The sequence below is a fragment of the Pristis pectinata genome, chromosome 27 (assembly GCF_009764475.1).
Source record: "Pristis pectinata isolate sPriPec2 chromosome 27, sPriPec2.1.pri, whole genome shotgun sequence".
Lineage (NCBI taxonomy): Eukaryota > Metazoa > Chordata > Chondrichthyes > Rhinopristiformes > Pristidae > Pristis > Pristis pectinata.
The window spans coordinates 15,265,168-15,285,206 of NC_067431.1; the positions used below are offsets into that span (position 1 = coordinate 15,265,168).

At 41.6% G+C, this 20,039-nt stretch overlaps 1 protein-coding gene across 1 annotated transcript in view; it reads right to left on the reverse strand.

The window, feature by feature from the left end:
* The window catches only part of LOC127583746 (protein turtle homolog B-like), a 553,788-nt gene extending 534,146 nt beyond the window's left edge, over positions 1-19,642 (reverse strand). The window contains 1 exon segment of the mRNA XM_052040046.1: positions 19,312-19,642. Within this exon segment, the coding sequence (XP_051896006.1) occupies positions 19,312-19,375 (64 nt within the window). The 5' untranslated portion in view covers positions 19,376-19,642.
* Between the last annotated feature and the right edge of the window lie 397 nt (positions 19,643-20,039).

The following is a 20,039-nucleotide window of genomic DNA, read 5'->3' on the forward strand; positions in this document are numbered from 1 at the left end:
ACCAAGCAATGATGTTGGTCCATGTCTCCAACAACAGCGCCCACTTCTGACAGAGACACATATATGCACATACCTGCAAAGATGCAGCAGAAAATATACACCTATATAAATGACACAGTCACAAATAGCATTGAGCATCTCTGCAATAACATTGCCCCATCATTCCACTGTTAACTTCTGGCTGCAGTAGCATCATTAATGAAAACGAGCAGAAAGAATGCAGCAGAGAGAGCTAAAAGGGATATTGTGGAACTCTCACTATACAAGGTGGTACTGTCGTCCTTTACTTCATCAGAGGTTGAAATCCCACAATGGCCTAAGTCTTGATTCCACCAGCCACCTCACCCTGCGTTTCATCAGTTCTCACATGCAATTTTAACTCAGATTCCACAGGATAACAACACTCTGCCTCTGGGTAAACAACTGAATTAGGTGCCGCCATGCATGGAGAAATATTGCTGCTGTGCTCAAAGGATCAAGTTAAATGGTCTACTGATCTGATCCACATTTTTGCTGGAGGCTACAGAGAATTCAGCATCTCTAACCTATGCCTACTTTGGTGATTGGCCATTAATGGCAGTTCCACATTAATCCTAAAGTCATAGAGTCAGGCAGCATATTAACAGGTTCCTCAGCCCAGTGAGTCTGCCCTGGCCATCAAGCATCCATTAACCCTAATCCTGCACTAATCCCATTCTATTGTCTCCACATTTCCATCAACTCCCCCTGGATTCTACCACTCGCTTACACACCAGAGACAAATTACAATGGCCAATTAACCGACCAACCTGCAGACCTTTGGGATATGAGGAGTGGGGGGCTGGGGGGAAATACCAGAGTACCTGGGGGAAGCCCACACAGTCATAGGGAGAATGTGCAAACTCCACACGGAGGTCAGGATTTAACCCCAGGTCACTGGAACCGTGAGGCAGCACTATGCCACTGAATCTTCAGTAACAAATTAATCAGCTCACAAGCCCCACAGTCCTGCAGGTGAACTAAAATAGTCAAAGTGGAGCAGAATTTGGAGCAGAAAGTGAAATTGTTTTGAATGGTTGTGTTTCGTCGCTCATTTTAATGAATGTTGGAGTTTTTTTCCCCTCCCAAAGACCAATGTTGTCAGGTAATTATAGAGAACCTTGAAGAATTGCTTTACTGTTATGTTTACAGTGAGTTTTATCAAAATAACCAATGTACAGACCTTCAAGTGCCATTGATAATGTATTGATTCAAGTTCAATGGGCTATCATTCCAAGGAGAAGGATCTTGTACTTTGAGCTGCCAGTGAACCCTCCTTGCTTAAATAGTTTCCATCATATCAAGTACATTCATGATATGATGAATCTCTTTTTCTGCCAGCAGTGAAAACATCAATGCCAAGTGAATTTGTCTTCAACTTTACACAAAAACCCTTTTTGTCAACCAAGGACAGTTCAACCATTAACAATTACGAAAGGTTTATTTGCCAAAACATACTTGCCTTTTGCCAGCTGTTCCATTGTGAGTCCAGGGCAAAGCACAAACACCCTGAGCCAAGGGGATGAATGCACTTTGTATCTGACCTCTCAGCTTTACACCAGCCATGGTTGGCATATGTAACCCACCTCTGTTCATCTAAATGGGGTTATTGATCTTCACGCATTTTTTTTTAATTTTACTAATTTATATGCTTTAATTACACTAAACCTCCAATAATATGGCACCATTGTATAGAGCTTGACCTGCATATTTTCTGGGTATTGGATGCTACTCCTATTAATAAGCAAACACGTTTTTATTTCAATTTTCTTTATGTTACACACTAGTATAATGAATTTTCCAGTGATCTCAGTAAGTTGAAAGGGAGCAAGAAAATATACAAGGCGCTCCAGACACCAGTTCCAGCCACAAACCATCCTTTGTTCCAGACCCCAGGTGTTCTGGACCCCAACCCTGGCTCTGGACACACACCCAGCCTGCACTCCAGACCCCAGCTCACGAGCGAGCCAGCTGGTGGACCATCAGATTTCCAAACAACTGTATGCCAGATTATTGGAGTTTTACTGCAACTCATTTCACACAAGTGCTTCTAAAAAAAAATTACTCTGTTTATATTTTCAATAACTTTGCTGTGCCCAAACAAGCCCACATCCTTTTGAACAGTTCTTAAATGCCTCTGATCTTCAGGCAAGCTGTCAAAAGGGAGTGGTGCTCTCTGGGGACAGGACCTCAGGATCTGCCACCTGAGGCCTAGTTGCCACCTGCAGCCTGCTCTGCTTTGCAGGACAGTCACAGCATCAAGACTGAAAGTCAATTGGACCCACGGGGGTGCAAAAAGCTAGAGTAACCTTGGGAACAATGTGGAGATTGAGCACTGCGAGTGGGCTGGATCAAGCACAATTTAACCCATTATTAAATATTAGTAGCACATTTGCAGCATTCTTTTGAAACTAGAAATAGATTCAGAGAGATGCAGCATGGAAACAGGCCCTTCAGCCCACCAAGTCCATGTTGACCATCAACCACCCATTTACACTAATCCTACATTAATCCCATTTTCTGTTCTACTCATTCTCATCAATTCCCCCATGCTCCTCCATTCTACCACTCACTGACACACTAGGAGCAGCTTACAGTGACCTACCAAGCTGCAAGTCTTTGGGCTGTGGGAGAAAACCAGAGTATCTGGAGGAAACCTATGTGGTCAAAATAAAATGTGAAAACATCACACAGACTGCACAAGGTCAAAATTGAATCTTGATCTCTGCTGCTGTGAGACAGCAGCTCTACTAGCTGTGCCACTCTAAATGTCTCACAAAATTAATTATTTTTTAAAAAATGACTACCAATGTTAAGGAAACTCATCAGTACCTCATGGCAAAATTTATCAGGAATTTCCCACAATCCCATTCAGAGAATGTACACACAAAATCAAATCAATATTTTTAGAGTTTTTTTTTAAAATGAACAATGGATTTTATTTCTTCATTGACATAAATTCTCAAGTTTCCAGAGCAACAACCGGCAGGGACCTTCACTGGATACATGGGTGCAGGATTTTGACCAAATGATCAGCTGATCCTGGTACAGCCCTTTAAGTTAACACAAAGACCTGGGATAGATAATGGAGTCTTGAGAGACATCAAAAGGTAGCTTTAGCAAAGTTATCTGGTGAAGCTGTGCAGCTCCTTGCTAAGGTATAACGATAATCAATAGCAGTCATCGGAAGCAGTTTCTCAGGTTAGCACCTAGACTGAACCATAGCAACCAATCACCACAGCCTGATGAAAAAATGATGCAAAGTTGGGCATGCATTGTGTACTTGGAATCTTTGAAATCTGAAGTTGATTAACATAATCAAAACCACACAAAAATCAGTGTGACTTTTCACAGAAGGAATGCACAGTCAAGAAAGAGAATCACCAATCTTGCTCTCCAAGGGAGAGCAGTGCACAAAGATAGCAGTGATGCAAGAGTTGGGACGTTCTCTTTGAACCATACTGCCACCAGCAGCTACCCTTATCCTGGCACTCGCACAGTAACACAGATGAGACAAGCTAATAATTCCAGTGGTACAGGGATGCAGCTAAAGGCAACTAGAGCACACCCTGTGGCAAAGCACAATAGATCTGGCAGCAACTTCCAGATCTGCTGCTATTCGCACACATGCAGGCAATAGAAGCAAGTGTCAGCTGCAGAGCAATGATAGTGAACAGCAAGGTTCCAGTATTATCAAACCTTGCCTGCACTTCACTGAGATTTTGGTTCAGCTTTGTAGGCGAATGCAACAGTTCAGGTAATTGAACAATTTAATCAAATGGTGAATTTTCAAGTACCATTTCTCTAACTGACTACTTGAAATGAAAATTCTATGTTTGGCAATATCTTTCTCAGACTCTCAGCAATAGTACAATTTTAATATCGCAATGTGCATAACAGTCAGCTCAGACAATACCTAGACCTCAAAAGGAAACCTCCCATTTTTTTTGAATTCACAGGAGGAACAAGTGAAAATATCATTTACTTATTACTCCACATTGAATAAAAAATCCTATGAAACCTTCTCTGTGGATAAAGCTTTTCTTTATTCATATCCTGCATTGTCCCTCCATTCTTTGTACACAAGGCCAAGGAAACAGCAACAAATTGCTACCAGGTTCGCCCCTGTTATGCGTAGATGCTACTCGAACCATATCCTTTATTTTGTTTGAATTTGTTTTTACATTCACTGAGAATTGTTGGCACACATAATATGGTGCAATGTAATTGCAAAGTATAAAAGAACCACTGAGAGTTAGGCCAGAGCAAACAGAAAGTGTGAAGGCTCTCAATTGAAGCATCATCCCATGTGTGCATTTATTGATAAAGGATGCCAGAATAAGACTGCAACATTCCATCTGAAAATTCCTAAACTATTAGCAAAAGCTTCATCCGCATTCTCAAGATGTGCAAACAGCTCCCACGCACCAGTGATGGGAAAGGATGCCCAACTTAAAATAGTTAATTGATCATGCAATTTGCTTTCCCCATGGAAGACAATTTTACATCACTGACTTTCATCCCAGAGGTGGGTCCATTGTGATAGCTTGTTTGCTACCAAACCACAATCTTGGTTTAAAATCATAGCCTTATTCCTAAAAAAAATGTAACAGCAATTTATATTAAACAAACTGTCACTTTATCTTAATAAACCAAGTTCAAAACATTGAACTAGAATATATCAATTTTAATAAATGAGGATTGATAGCCAGCACCTCCTTGGAACCATCATTTATACCCATTTAACAACTAGCCCTTATCACCAAAGAGTAAAAAAATACTTTGTATAAACCAGGACAACCAAATCACATTACCTTTTATTCTTTAACAGCTCAACTTCTAGGTAACAAGTATCCAATCTTACTCTGCAAATTTCACCATGTAATCTGTTAACATCAAGAATTATTTCCCAAGGATCTTTCCTGACCCACATTGTACTTTCTTGAAGTGCAGATTTGAAATCATGATTTCAATGCAGTTGTCACCAGATAAACATACAACTGAGAATTCTGCTTTCATCAGATAAGAACAAGAGAAAATGTTGGTGCTCTTAGCATCTTAATTTTAAATGGATAACAAGGGCCAAAGTGCACATTTCTATCAAAGCATCAAATCTTCTTTAGTTCCAGTCCAGAAAAGCCCTCTCTTTTATATGTACTATAGTAACTAGGTATCCTCACCACTTACTCCCAGCACACAGCTTGCAAGCACACTAAAGCCTTACTACTTACTCCCAGTACACAGTCAAACACACTGGCCCCTTCCTATTACTACTTGTATAGCATTATTAGCCACATCAAACCTTTTCAGTTATTCCCAATGTTCAGGCAATCTCTCACATCAAATCATTCTCACCAGGTGCCCTTACATACTAAACCCCCATTCTCAAAAAGTTAAACATGTTGAACTATTTCTCATTCATTCCTGAAGTTCCATGCTCATTTACTATATACTGTAGATCTCCTCACTAATAAAAAACCTTAAATACAGTTGATACCAGCAAAACGTAATCTTCTAAAATGTGCTTTTAATGACATTACATTAAATAAATACAATGGTCTGCTGACTTTCCCTGAGAAACCACATTTAGAAATCTAAGCATTTTTGTGTTAAAAGTATTCCTATTCATTGTTTATCTATTAGGTTGCATTGTTTTTTTTAAATCAATGAGTAAAAGTGCTGAGATAGAGAGATTAGCTAGTTTGCTATTTTAAACTGTATACTATAGAATTTCTGATTGAGCCATAAAAACATTGGCTAACTAGTTAAGAATATGTTAGAATTTAATTTTAGCCATATGCATTCCACAGTAACCATTTAATTGTTGGATTTATGAACCATTCATTTCTTTGTCACTTGTGAATTATGAAATAAATGCTGTTCCCTTAAACAGGACAGCAAAATCAAACACCCTAATTTTTTTAATTATGGACAAATCCCACATTTAACTGTCCTCACCTCCAAATAAGATAGAAATGTTTCAAGTAACTATTTTCAATATGATTGTTACAATTTAGAACATAGAACAGTACAGCACAATACAGGCCCTTCGGCCCACAATGTTGTGCCGACCTTTAAACCTTCCCTCAGACTATCTAACCCCTTCCTCCCACATATCCCTCTATTTTAAATTCTTCCATATGCTTATCTAGTAATCTCTTGAATTTGACCAATGTGCCTGCCTCCACCACCACCCCAGGCAGCGCATTCCATGCCCAACCACTCTTTGAGTAAAAAACTTTCCTCTGATATCTCCCTTGAACTTCCCACCCATTACTTTAAAGCCATGTCCTCTTGTATTGAGCATTGGCACCCTGGGAAAGAGGTACTGGCTGTCCACTCTATCTATTCCTCTTAATATTTTGTACACCTCTATCATGTCTCCTCTCATCCTCCTTCTCTCCACAGAGTAAAGCCCTAGCTCCCTAAGTCTCTCCTCAAAATGCACACTCTCTAAACCAGGCAGCATCCTGGTAAATCTCCTCTGCACCCTTTCCAACGCTTCCTATAATGAGGCGACCAGAACTAGACACAGTACTCTAAGTGTGGTCTAACCAGAGTTTTATAAAGCTGCATCATTACCTCACGGCTCTTAAACTCGATCCCTCAACTTATGAAAGCTAACACCCCATAAGCTTTCTTAACTACCCTATCCACCTGTGAGGCAACTTTCAGGGATCTGTGGATATGGACCCCCAGATCCCTCTGCTCCTCCACACTACCCAGAATCCTGCCATTAACTTTGTACTTTGCCTTGGAGTTTGTCCTTCCAAAGTGTACCACCTCACACTTCTCCGGATCGAACTCTATCTGCCACTTCTCAGCCCAGCTCTGCATCCTATCAATGTCCCTCTGCAATCTTACCGTTAAAAGGAAACAAAAACAAAGACCAGGTCATGTACATTATTTTTCTAAATTTGAATACGGTGTGGCGGCCCTCACACGCGGGACTCGAACCGCCATCGGGAGCCGTGGGCAGACACGCGGTAGTGCTTTTTGAACTACCCGCTCGGGGCAGACCCTCCAGCGACAGTCGGACGTCACTTCCGCCCCAGGGGTCGCAGGGTCCCTTGGGTAGAGAGTTTTCGCGCGCTTTTTGGTATCAGTAAAGGTTTTTGAGTTCAGTACTCTCTGCCTCCGTGTGTTCCTTGAGTAGCACGTTGCGTACGGCTACAAAGGCTCTTTTTGGAGTCCCAAGATAGGTGTCTTATTATTCAGTTTCCAGCCACTCAGAAGATTCACCCCAAAGTCAAAAATCTACACCTACTGAAACTAGGAAGCTATATGGAGAACAACAAGCCCTATTCCCAGGCAACAAATATATCCTAAACCATCTATTGAAAAACTGACAAGTTCAACTGCATATATGTCAGTCTCTCATGCAGGCAGAGTACAACTCAAAACTTCCAGAACTGAATGGGTTTAGATTGCTTTTGATACTTAATCCAGATATGTTGACTGATCCCCAATGGATAGCTTGGCATCAAGTTTCCATGTATGATCTCAATTAGCCTATAAGTACAGGCAGTTGGCAGCACTGCAAGAGACCTGGCTCCATTCCCTGGAACCAAAAGCAATCTCTCAGCAGATTTAAGTATTGTCCCTTTGCAGACCTGCTAAGATAATTGTTATTTTCATTTGCAAATCATTTGAAATTTCATGCAATTCTTTCACAACAGAAAATTTTATGACTCAAAGCTTTCTGCCATTATGGTTGGGAAATACAATCACTCAGAGGATAATCGCTAGACAGAGCCAGTTCCACAGAGGATTGTTCAGCGCCAGACATTAAAACCAACAGGTGCTACACCCAGTGACCAGGAATGTCGGTACTCTTAAAAGCCTGGAAATCTTTCCTCAACGTGGTTCAATGCACTAATAGATCCACAAAGATATCATGGAATTCTATATATCCTACAGCCCCTCTTTGTGAACCTCCCTTTTGCTACTGGTTTGTTTTGAAGGCTAAATTTGAGTCATCAGTTTGCCTAACTTTGTTGCCACTTAAGCATGCTAATTTATTCATCATCAATTTGCTGAATCACAGTGACCTGTGATGCTCCATATGGTTTGTTCCAGCTTTATTAGAGTTTTAAAAAAATATCTTATTTTAGGTACCAAATGTTCTTCAAATGTTCTCAGGCAAGATAATTAGCTGGGATTGCTGCTGGATTTGAGTTACAACGAACAAAATTATTCAAAGCAGATTCACATTATTACAGTTAATATTCACAAGTACATAAAGTGGGCACTGCAAACTGAAAGTGATAGTTTCTAAGTTGCATAGCAAGATCAAGACAAATACTTAATTTTACAAATAAACCTTTCAAATAAGCACTGCAGGAAGACTTCCCAATTATGCATTCAAAACTGGCCAGTTCATCAATTAAGAAGACCATCATTCATTTGTCACATTATTGATGTCAAACCACCAAATAAAATGAACAGTCTCCATTCTGACTTCAGGATGTATCCTTGCAGCAGGAGAAAGCCAGGATTTAAATAGCAGCATCCCAAAGCAATTCACAACCAAATGAGGATTCTTTAAATGTGGACAGAGTTGTTTTGAAAGCAAACAGAGCAGCCAATCTGTGAACAGCAAACTGCAAAAACTTAAAATGAAATATGTGGCCAGTTATAACATTTTGAGTTGACCAAGTGATAAGGAAGGTGCTCTTCTTCAAACAGTTCCATGGATTTATCTAATATTTACCTTAAAGTAAGATGAGGCTTCAAGTTATTAGCTTATCCAGAAAATGGAATCTATGACAATGTAGATCTCCTCAGTACTGCATTGATTATAAAAACAGATACAACAAGTGCTGCAGAATTGGTGATGGCAAGTTGCCAGTTAAACTCAAAACATAGAGATTTCTCAATCCATGCTAGATGATAGAGGGAAGGAAAAATCAAACTAAAAGATGTGGTATGGCCTATCATGTACACTCCTTGGTCAGCTGCTAAGTGGTGTTGAGTAGAATCTGACTCTGTTCTCAAATGAGCCATGAGACAGAAAAGCACATGAAGTGATGAGAAACCGCACTAATTCAGATGCAACAACTGCATTCAGATGAAATTTGGACCATGCCTCTGAGGAGTTCAATGAAGATAATATTCTAGTTACTCAAGGACACAATTGCAGCAATGACAATGAAATGACAAGTATCCTACTCATTCCAGGAGCATCTCCTATAAAGCAGTCGGGATCCATGTTAGTGTGAAAAATGAAGATTCCAGGATAGGATGGAGACAAGGACGAAACATTTATGTGGAAGTGAATAGGGAAGAGGAATGGGAAGTGAATGGAAATGGAATTTTTATAAAATATGCACTGAATATTTCTCAGAGGCTTTCTGCCAAATAAATATTAGAGCAATGCATCTATGTTAGTTTTAAGACTTTCAGACTTCATATTTTTTGAAAGCCTGACAGTCTATTTCAGGGGGAACCTCTAGTGTTCTGAGACATTGAACATCTATGGTGTGTCATACATGTCAAAATGCCTGATTGCTAAAGCTCAATCTGGTTCCAGTAACGACTACTCACCTCAGCAAAAAAACTACTCAGTAGTCCAAAATTGCAGCAGGCTTTAAACTCTGAATAATCAATGCACATGAGTGAATTTGATTGATTTCTCCCCCGGAATTTTCATTTCACACATCATATTTCCAGACTTCATCTTCGGTTTCACTGAAATGAACTGGGAAAATGTGAATGATGCCATTTTCTTGGTGATATATTGCAAGATAACAATATTTAAGGGGACTCTCTGGCCAACCTGACCAGCACAGAAATGGAAGTGCAAGTTCATGCAATTTTAATAATAAAAGCATGTTTGGATGGATTTATATTCGTATAAATAGTTAAAGAGGAATGCAGCATGCAGGAATAGAAAAGTCTATCCAACAGGCATGTCACTGATGACCTTTCTGAGAGCCAATCATAATTCTATTTCCAGTCCCATTCATTACAATTTTACAATAAACATGCTGTGAGAACCAAATCTGTTAAACGCCTCAATGCTGCTTCATGCCACCCTTCACCAATCATTGTCTGGGATATTCCAGAGACTCAGACAAGAAGCATACCTGAAATCACCCTCAAGCTATTGAAATATTTACATCACAGTACAAGATACAGAACCAAGTTCTGATGTAAGGTCACTGACCAGAAATGTTAAGTCTGTTTTTCTCTTCACAGATACTGCCTGACCTGCTGAGATCTGTGGTCTCAAATTCTTTAGTCGAATGCACAGACACAACTACAGAGCTACCAGACACAAGAACAGCTTCCTCCCCAATGCTATCAGACTTCTGAACCAATTACCTCTTTCAGATCCCCTTCCTAGTGAGGCTACCACGTTTTGAACCCTTAATTCTACCTCTTCTGTTATTGTCACTTTAGGATTTCTTTATGCACTACCTCAGCTTGCACTACTAGACTTTGCACTACTAGACTTTGCACCATTCTGTTGTTCTTGCACTCGTCGCTGTATTTATTGTTGTATTTATTATTACCCCATAAACTGGTGACTCTGTGAGCTTCACATGAGCAAGGAATTTCATTGCACCCTGGTGTATATGACAATAAGCTAATCTAAATCCAAATCTTTAGTCTACTGAATAGGGATGAATTTCTGGGTTAGTGTTGTTGCAATTCTGCTATCTTAACTTCATGTCTGTCTTAGCCATTACACAGCTAATAATATTTTGAAATATTTAATGACATTGAAATTTGCCATAACCAAGATAATATTAAGGAATATTAGCTTGTAGTCTTAAACCATTCAACTGGATAAATTTTTGGTAGTCATTGCTGTTGTTCAGCAATGCCCTAGGCAGCAAGATGACTCGCCTCCACTCCATTGTAAGGTAGAAATCATGAAGATTTCTCAACAGCTGCAAACACAATTGATTAAAGGGTTAACTGGCATTACTGGGTGTTGCACCTGCCAATGGCTCATTGAACACCACAATGCTTTTGGCAATAATTTTGGGAATAATGTTGAATACATTATTAAGCACACACATGTGAAGCGTGTCACCATTTCTCATGGCAGCTAGCCTCCTGCAGGAGATTCTAAGTGTATTAAAAACACATTAACTAATGCCACATCTGAATCATTGCACTCCCATCTGAAATATTTATTTTGATTTATTTTAAACCATCCATTCCTTCAGCCATATTCACCTCCATGTATCAATATGTTTATGTATTATTCACATTTACATAGTTAAGATTTAAAAAAATAGTCCTGAACAATTTTATGCCATAGAAGCCAACTTTACAATGAAAAGGTGTGGCTAAGACCATGTTGTTATGAAAAGAAATGGATTTACATAAATTTTCCAGGGAAGTTCATCTGTGTAGCCAAACTTAGCCGAACAAAACTTTTGATGGAATGCTATCCACACGAGACTGGTTGTGCTTTTGCACTTCCATGTATATTGCAACCTACACAACTTCATCGTTAGTTATTTTATGGAATAAGGAAATGTTGCGTAGTGTGGAATGCATGATGGTTAGTGCAACTAGAGCATCAAATGGATGAGTTGGTAGCTTAATATGGCAAAATCCTCAAAAGGTTGTTTTATTTCTGGGGAATTCACTGCTGTTATTTTGTAGTAAAGTTTGAGTGCCATCAATCTAGAAACCGTGGTGTGTGTGTCAGTTTTAGTTGTGAGCCTGTAGAGGAGGTTGAGGGAGGGGGTAGGATGTGAAAGAGACTGGTGATCAGAGCCTCACTGGGGCCGGGATTGGAGGTGGGGTGGTGTTCACCTGGACAGAGATCACACTTTGTTGGAGGGTAGAGGGCTGCTAGAACTCATGGTGTCAGTTGGTGAGCTTGGAGGGTGTTGAGGTGTCTGAGGACTGGACTTGGTGGCAGGGATTGTGTCAGTGACTTTGTCGAGTTTGGGTCTGAGGTGACTGGGGCAATTAGGGGATAAAAGGCTGGGTGATTGGGGAGTTGGTCGATCAGAGATCAGGATGTGTCGCGGACAGGGTAATCAGAGGGAGGGCAGGCGAGATCAATGGGTGGGAATGAGGATAGTCAGTGTCATCGTATAGGGGCTGAAGGATAGAAGGTAATTATTTAGACTTAACTTCGCGAGGCCTCAGCCTGGAACATGTCACCAAAACTAGCTTTTCCTGGAGGTCCTGACAACAGACATTCCTGGAACAAAGTGGACTAATTTCCTGGGCATTCCTCTGAGGACTTTGCAAGGGGAATGATGACATTTTAATGCACATCTAACATAGAAATTGGATGAGCCCAGTCATGTTAGGAAATATCCTGTTAAATTTTGTCATTGTCTTGGTACACTCAAGGAAATGCCTGTTAAACAATGGAAAAAATATTTTAAAAATATTGCTACTGTCTTTAAAAATTAACTAAGATAACAGGATAGATTATGAACTAGAGAACAGTGAATGTCAATCTGAAATTAAACAGATTCAGACTCCAGAGCAGTCTAAATATTAGCTAGAAAGCAAACATTCAACACCCAAAAATGACAAGACATAATCTAAGGGTAAAGAGCCTCTTGTAGTGAGGCATCACAGCCAAATGCACAGGACCAATGGTCCAGCCAGTCTTTTCCCATCTCATCCTTTCCAAATGTTTGTGAAAATATATTATCAAATTATTCATTCATTTGTTTTTATCTTCTATTATGGGACCCAACTATCTGTAAATTGGCCATGATAAATTCCTACGAAAGTAATCCTTTAGTTGTCATCCTGAGATTGCAACAAAGTGCTACTTAAATAGATTTCCTTTCTTCTTACACTGCTATTTCTATAGCCCCTAACCACCTCCATCCTCCTTGCCCCCCACACCCCCATCTGTATTTCATTTATCTTTACAGGAGTGTTCCCTGGCCTGAGAGATTTCAGCTCCAAGGTTAGAGTGGAGAATCGAGCTGGTCTCCTTGGAGTAAAAGAAAATTTGAGAGGGAATTGGATAGAAGTGTAAAATGTCATAATGGCTTAGATTGGGTAAATCAAGGGTAGTTATTCCCTTTATCAAATGGTGCAAGGATGAGGGACAAAGATATTTTTATGCACAGTGGACTCACAATATGTAAAGATTGTAGAACAAGAGTCAACCCAGGCTTTCAAAGGAATTAAGAGTTATAGAGCAATACAACTGGTCATGCCGACTAGATGCCCATCTAAGCTAGTCCCATATGTCCGCATTTGGCCGATATTCCTCTAAACCTTTCCTATCCATGTACCTGTCCAAGTACCTTTTAAATGTTGTTCATGTACCTGCCTCAACCACTTCCTCTGGCAGCTCATCCCATATACTGAATTGGATGGGCAATTGAGGGAAAATAATTTGCTGAGCTCTGGGGAAAGAGCAGGGCATTGGGACTGACTGGATTGCAGAGAGCCAGCATGGACTCAATAGACTGAAAAGCTTCCTTCTGTGCTATAATGATTCTGTTATTCCATGATTCTACTCTGAATGGAGGAATTGTTAATTGAGTGTGTGAAATAAATACTGTTTCATTTATTTAAACAGTCAGCAATTTGACATCAACTTATGGCCACATCTGCTGTGGTGGATTTGAACATCCTGTAAAAGCAAATCTCACAGTGGATAAAGTTCATGGTATTACACAGAAAGTTGGCTTAATATCAGCACATCCTTCAAAGTATTAATTGAGTATTAACTTCTTTAAAGATTCCCAGGATTAGACCTATTCTAAGTCTCACCTGAATGAAACAATTTCCTTCAAAAATGCCAGTGTTCATTAAATGAAACATAATAATTGTGTGATTGCACTCACAGCTCAAGTTCATATTCTGCTGCTGTTACCTTGACAAATTTAGCAAGGCGGCATGAACCAATGAATTTTATTCTTCTTTTCTCATCATGTATAATACTTCACCTATGAGGAAGTATTATTGTTTAAGGTATCTAAACAATTAATGTCCATAATAGATCTTAAATTTCAATAAAAATATTATGAAAGTACATTATCTTTTATTATATACACTACAAGATTATAGGTTTATCTGTCAGCCTTAGCTCAGCATATTAGAAACTTATGGATTTTATCCCAACTCTGGAGACTTGGCGCATTATCTTTTGGACATGTCAGTTGACTACTGAAGGGATCTCGCACAATCAGAGGTGTTGACTTTTGGATGAGACCTTAACCCATAAAATTAAGTCCAAAATATGTTGTTACATTTCCCCCCTATTTCCTGGATAACCTTAAGCAAGACTTCTGAAATTAGAGTGTCATTGTCACTTATCTCATTGTTGTTTTTGGGATAAGTACCATGTGTAATTATTGACTGCAACGTTGCTCCACATAACAGTAATAACTACAATTCAAATGCTAGTCATGGAGCCATACAGCATGGAAACAGGCCCTTTGGTCCAATTGGTCCATGCTGACCAAGACGCCCATCCAAGTTAGTCCCATTTGCCAGCATTTGACCCATAACCTGCTGAACCTTTCCTATCCATGTACCTATCCATGTACATGCTTACTTTGTTGAACGCCTAAGATACCTGCCTAGATGAAAATAAAGCGAATCCAGGAACTGGAATTCATGTCATGAATTTCATGACTCCTGGACATTCCAACATCTTTCACAGACAATGAAGTCTTCCAACTACTTCATTGTCTGTGAAAGATGTTGGAATGTCCAGGAGTCATGAAATTCATGACATGAATTCCAGTTCCTGGATTCGCTTTATTTTCATCTAGGCAGGTATCTTAGGCGTTCAACAAAGTAAGCATGTACTTCCTGCTAACAGCAGCTGAGTTACAATATATGTGTGTTCATGACAAACACAAGTGGTCCAGTTTATAAATGCACCCACGGCAACCATAGAAAAATGGCCCCAGTTGAAGCATATGCTCTTGGATTGAGCTGTCTGAACCTTTCCTTCCCCCTCTGCACATTTGTCAACATACCAAATGTTTCACATACAGATGTTATGAGTTTTTCCTTCCCTCCTTCCCTGTGTAACAACACTGGAGTGTAATTCCAATTGCTTCCTGTGCCTCAGCCAACTATCCTGTGTGAGTCTGGACATTTAATATTTAGAATTATCTTGACCACACCATTATCTTCATCTATTAGGAATGCTGAGAAATCAGAAACACCTGGATTTTTGATCCATTGCCCGAGATCATTGATGTTACCATTTAATGTTACATTGGTTGACAGTTTTAATTCAACCAAAACAATATTGGAAATGTGGCCTTATTAATTTCAGATATTGGGATGCCCACGAGTTTAAGAATTAATATGCAAGTTCACTAGGTGAGGAAGTCAGAACCTTTACCATAGTTAACACATTTGGGAAAACTGGCAGAGTTGCTGTAATAGTTTCTGACAGTCACTAATCTCAAAAGGAATTATCACACAGCACATCACAGAAAATGAACCATCAATCTTCTACATAAAGTTTTCAAACCTAACCCAAGTTTACCCATGTTACTTTCCTTCCCTTTGTCATGTGTCACCATTGGGCGAAAGCACAGGCAACCGATCAAGGCCATGCCAGCAAAGTATCTGCAGCACCATACATTATATGGATATCAGCCAGCGTACGATCGCCTTTCATCAAGAAATAGTTCTTTTGATATCTACTATATCACTAAGGAAATCCCGGGAATCAGAAAGGATTATTGTTTAGGAAAAGTGAGAGAAACTAGGCAAAGGAAGGAAGGCTGTTGAATGGCATGGCTGAGGACTATCCCCCAGTGAGGGGTTGGCTCCAGGTACAGATGACACCAAAAGACAGACAGGAAATGAGAAAAGATCAGAAGATGCAACTTTCTCATGAGGTCCTGGGGCAACTGTACAATCTGTTGCGGAATATGCCAGGAGAGGAAAGCCAAAGGGCATCTCCTGAGATGCGCTGCAGCACCCAGTATCTACAGGCAACTGGGACTTACATTCAGTGGTAGGAAAATTATTGGAGAAAATACTGAGAGGTAGGAGGTATGTACATTTGGAAAGGTGGAGGCTGATCAGGAATAGTCAGCGTGGATTTGTGCAGGGGAGTCCTGTCTTACTAATTTGATAGAGTTTTTGAGGAGGTACCTAAGAAGAATAATGGAGGCAGGGTAGCAGATGTTGTCTATATGGACTTTAGTAAGGCATTTGACAAGATCCCACATGGTAGGCTGATCTAGAAGGTTAAGGCCCATGGGATCCAAGATGAGCTGGCTAACTGATCCAAAATTGTCTTGGTGATAAGAGGACAGAGGGTGGTGGTGAAAGCTTGCTTTTATGATTGGAAGTTTGCAACCATCAATGTACAGCACAGATCAGTCCTGGGACCTTTGATTTTGTGATATATATTGATGACTTGGGAGGTAAATTTAGGAGGTACAATTAATAAAGCTTACAGAATGACACGGAAGTTGGTGGCAGATAGCAAGGAAGGTTGTCTAAGGCTTCAGCTAGACGTCGATCAGATGGAAAGCCTGGGTGGAGCATTGGCCAGTGGAATTTAATTCCAACAAGTGCGAGCCAATGCATTTTGTGAAGTCCAATAGGGGTAGGGCATATTCGGTAAGTGATAGGGTTCTAAGGAATGTTGATGAACAGAGTTGGGGTTCAAGTCCATAGTTCCCTTGAAGTAGCAACACAGTCAGATCGGGTGGTGAAGAGGCATATGGCATGCTTGCCTTCATAGGTCAGAGCATAGCATGTAAAGTTGGAAGGTTATGTTGCAACTTTACAATACACTGGTGAGGCAGCACTTGGAGTACTGTATGCGGTTCTGGTCACCACACTTAGAAAGGATGTGGTTCCGCTGGAGATGGTGCAAGAGAACATTCACCAGAATGTTACTTTTAGTTATAGGGAAAAATTGGATCGGCTGAGCTTGTTTTCCCTGGAGTGGAGGCGGCTGAGGGGTGACTTGATGGAGGTATATAAAATTATAAGAGGCAGAGATAGGGTAGATAGTAAGAATCAGGTTTAAGGTGAAGGAGTTTTAAAGGGGAGTAGAAGGATTTTTTTATTACAGAGTGTGGTTGATATCTGGAATGCGAGGACGTGCAGTCAGAAATAGTCACTGTGTTTAAAGGACATTGAAGAGGCACAGAGGATATGGAGCTAATGCAAGCAAATGGGATTAGTACAGACGGGCATGGATGTGATGGGCCGAAGGTCCCGTCTCTAATGCTGTACAACTCTAGATTCTATCTCCACAACTGCACGCCACAAGAATTGGTGAAGCCAACACTTGGAAGCAGTGGCCCGTGCAGCATCCTGGGGGCAGAAAGTTTGGACAGGAGTCACATCGAAGAATAAGTGAGATTCATTCTCTTGTTTCAATCCTCTTTCGTTTTATATTTGGCAATGTGGTCCCCATATTTAAAGATAAGATTCCTATCAAATGTTTTATGAATAAAACCCATCCTACCATATCTTTTAAACAAATAAACCCTTCCCATCATTATTTAACATTTGTTACTTCTTTTTCAGGATCGATTGGTATGGGCTGCAATGATTCAATGAACAGTGGGGGTCGTCATTTAGGGTATTTAAATCCATGCTCACTTCTGGCGCAATTAATCATCGTGTAAGTGGGTTTTGCTATTAAGTGGGACGTTCTGTACTTGGTGTTCGCACTGGTTACTCACCACCCATCGCAAGTACATGACGATGCCGTGACATACTGGAGTGAGCAATGGTGACATCACTCCGCCCGCACACATCTTGCAAGATGTCAGAGAGCGAACAGGTTGCTCCGAGAAAGGCCGGGGGAAGTTTGCAGTGCGGCCGCCTGCAGCGTGAAGGGCTCCCCTGTGACTAGGCAGTGGCAGCTCTGTACAGCGCGGTGCATTCCTTATTCGCCAGCAGCACTAACCTTGCCCCTTTCGACTGGAGGCTTGGCTGAGCGACACTCTCGTTCCCAAATCCGGCAAAGGCATGGGTAGAATCGCCAATGCAAAGCACAGCCCCGATTGGTTAAGCCTTGTGAATAGCGATAGGAAGTGAAATGCCAGCGATGAATTAATTCCAAAAGCTAACATTGGTTTAAACGGACTGCAGAGATTCGCCACCTTCAAAACACGTTGATCACCTTTAAACGCGACCTTCGAAACTCCCGTTCTACTTTCATTGATCGGCGTAATGCGGGTTTCTCGTGTAACCGCGGTCCCAGCGGAACACAGGAACGAGAATCCCCCATTCAGGAGAATTGACGGGAAGTGATCCAGATGTGGAGCGCGGACCCACACACTGCGGCGCAGCGCCGTTTTAAATTTTAAAAAAAACGAGCTTCGCTTGCAACTGAATGGAAATAAATCCTAAGGGTTTCCCCCCAGTGAGTGCAGCATCGCAGTCCTCGAACTGGGACCCGGGTTGTCTGCAAGGTTGGGGGGGGGGGGGTTAGACCACTTGAAAATGTCAAGCTGGACAGGCAGGCTTCACCCGTCATTGAGGACCGTCACGTCTGTGTCATGTTCCCCTAAAACTCTCCCCACACGTATTTTATCCATTACCATATATTACAGTGGAGACAGGAGTACCCTGTCCTCGGAAGCAGACTAAACCTGTTCTAATTAACATTTTAAACCATTTAATGGCTCGATCCCTTCTGGTGTGGAATAGGTGGAGTTTTGCAATTACCGAATCGGATTTGGTTACATGCATAAATATATCAAACATCCAAATCTGGATTTCGGGCACTGACTATGTTATGCAGAGTAAACTCCTCGATCGCCTATTTCCCAGTAAACTTTCGCTTTCAGCGAGAAGCATCTTTCAGTCCCGGGTGTTTGAGGCATCGTTTGGCACTGCAGTAACGTTTCCACCCCGGCGGCAGCTCGTCCACCCAGCAGAATAAACTGGAGCCAGTGCCCCCAACCGCAGAGACAAAGTTGCCGAAACTGGCACATTTTGTGCAGAAATCTTCAACCAAAGAAGCAGCAAACTGTGCTCCTGCCGGCCAGATGTTCAAACATCTGCATTCCCTGACAGCGCGGAATGTCGGGGCAATGGGCAACACCGAGAACTTCTCACAAACTAAGGGCAAAAGTTTCCCCTTCTCCTCCAGAGAGCCCGTAACTTCGCAGACCGCTTGGCAGTTGCCCCGACGTAACGGGGGCAGAGGTGGGGAGCATCTCTCACCCAGCGCCTTTCCATTTTACTGTCACTTGCACAAATACCGGACGATTCCAGACGTTTAACAAAAAAGCAGACGGCTCCCTATTTCCCCGAATCGGTTAAACCCGCCGCTGTCAGCACAGTCGCATCATCAGTGAATAAACTTGGGCAGAATGGTATTGAACTTCAACTCACCTTGAGCTGCCGATCCTCTAGTGCTGATTACACCCGCTAGCAAAGTGGCCACATACCAAATCATAGTACTGTCACCTCACTGTGAGATCTGGCTGGATCATATCTTAGAGCTCTTCACTTTTAGCTGCTCCTTGGAAAAACCCCCTGTTCTGATCATCTGTGCAATGCAATCCTCCCGATGATGTCCTCTTCATATCCTCCTCATTCTTTTTTTCTTCTTCTTCTTTCTCTTCCCCTGCCTCTTTCTCTCTCTGTCTCTCCTCTCTCTGCCTGTCTCTCCCTCTCTCATTCGGTTACATCCCTCTGGAATGGACTTAACACTCTTCCCAGCCTCTAACTCCTGCTCTTTCTCAGCGCGGAGAGAGCGGGTCCCCCCTCGCGCCGGCAACCTAACTTGATGGTGGCCGATCCAAGCGCCCGCCCCTCCCCGCCCCCCTCCCGCCGAGGATTGGATGAGCTGCCGCCGGCGCCAGCGCTGATTGGCGGCGGGTGGCGCTCGTCAGAGGGCCGACGGGCTAGCCTGTTTCAAGGTGGGTTGAGGTGGAGCGGCTGGAGCGCCGCAGTATCATGCGCAATAGCAAGGAGTTGGGGAGGAAGACGGCAGCAGATCCAGCTGCCGTGCACCCCCTCTCCAGCCCTTCAGACGTTAAAGGTGAACAGCACCAGACTCAATCCCAGAGCGCCGAAGCATTTTCATGCCTCACTGAAAGTTCATTAAATTCAAAACA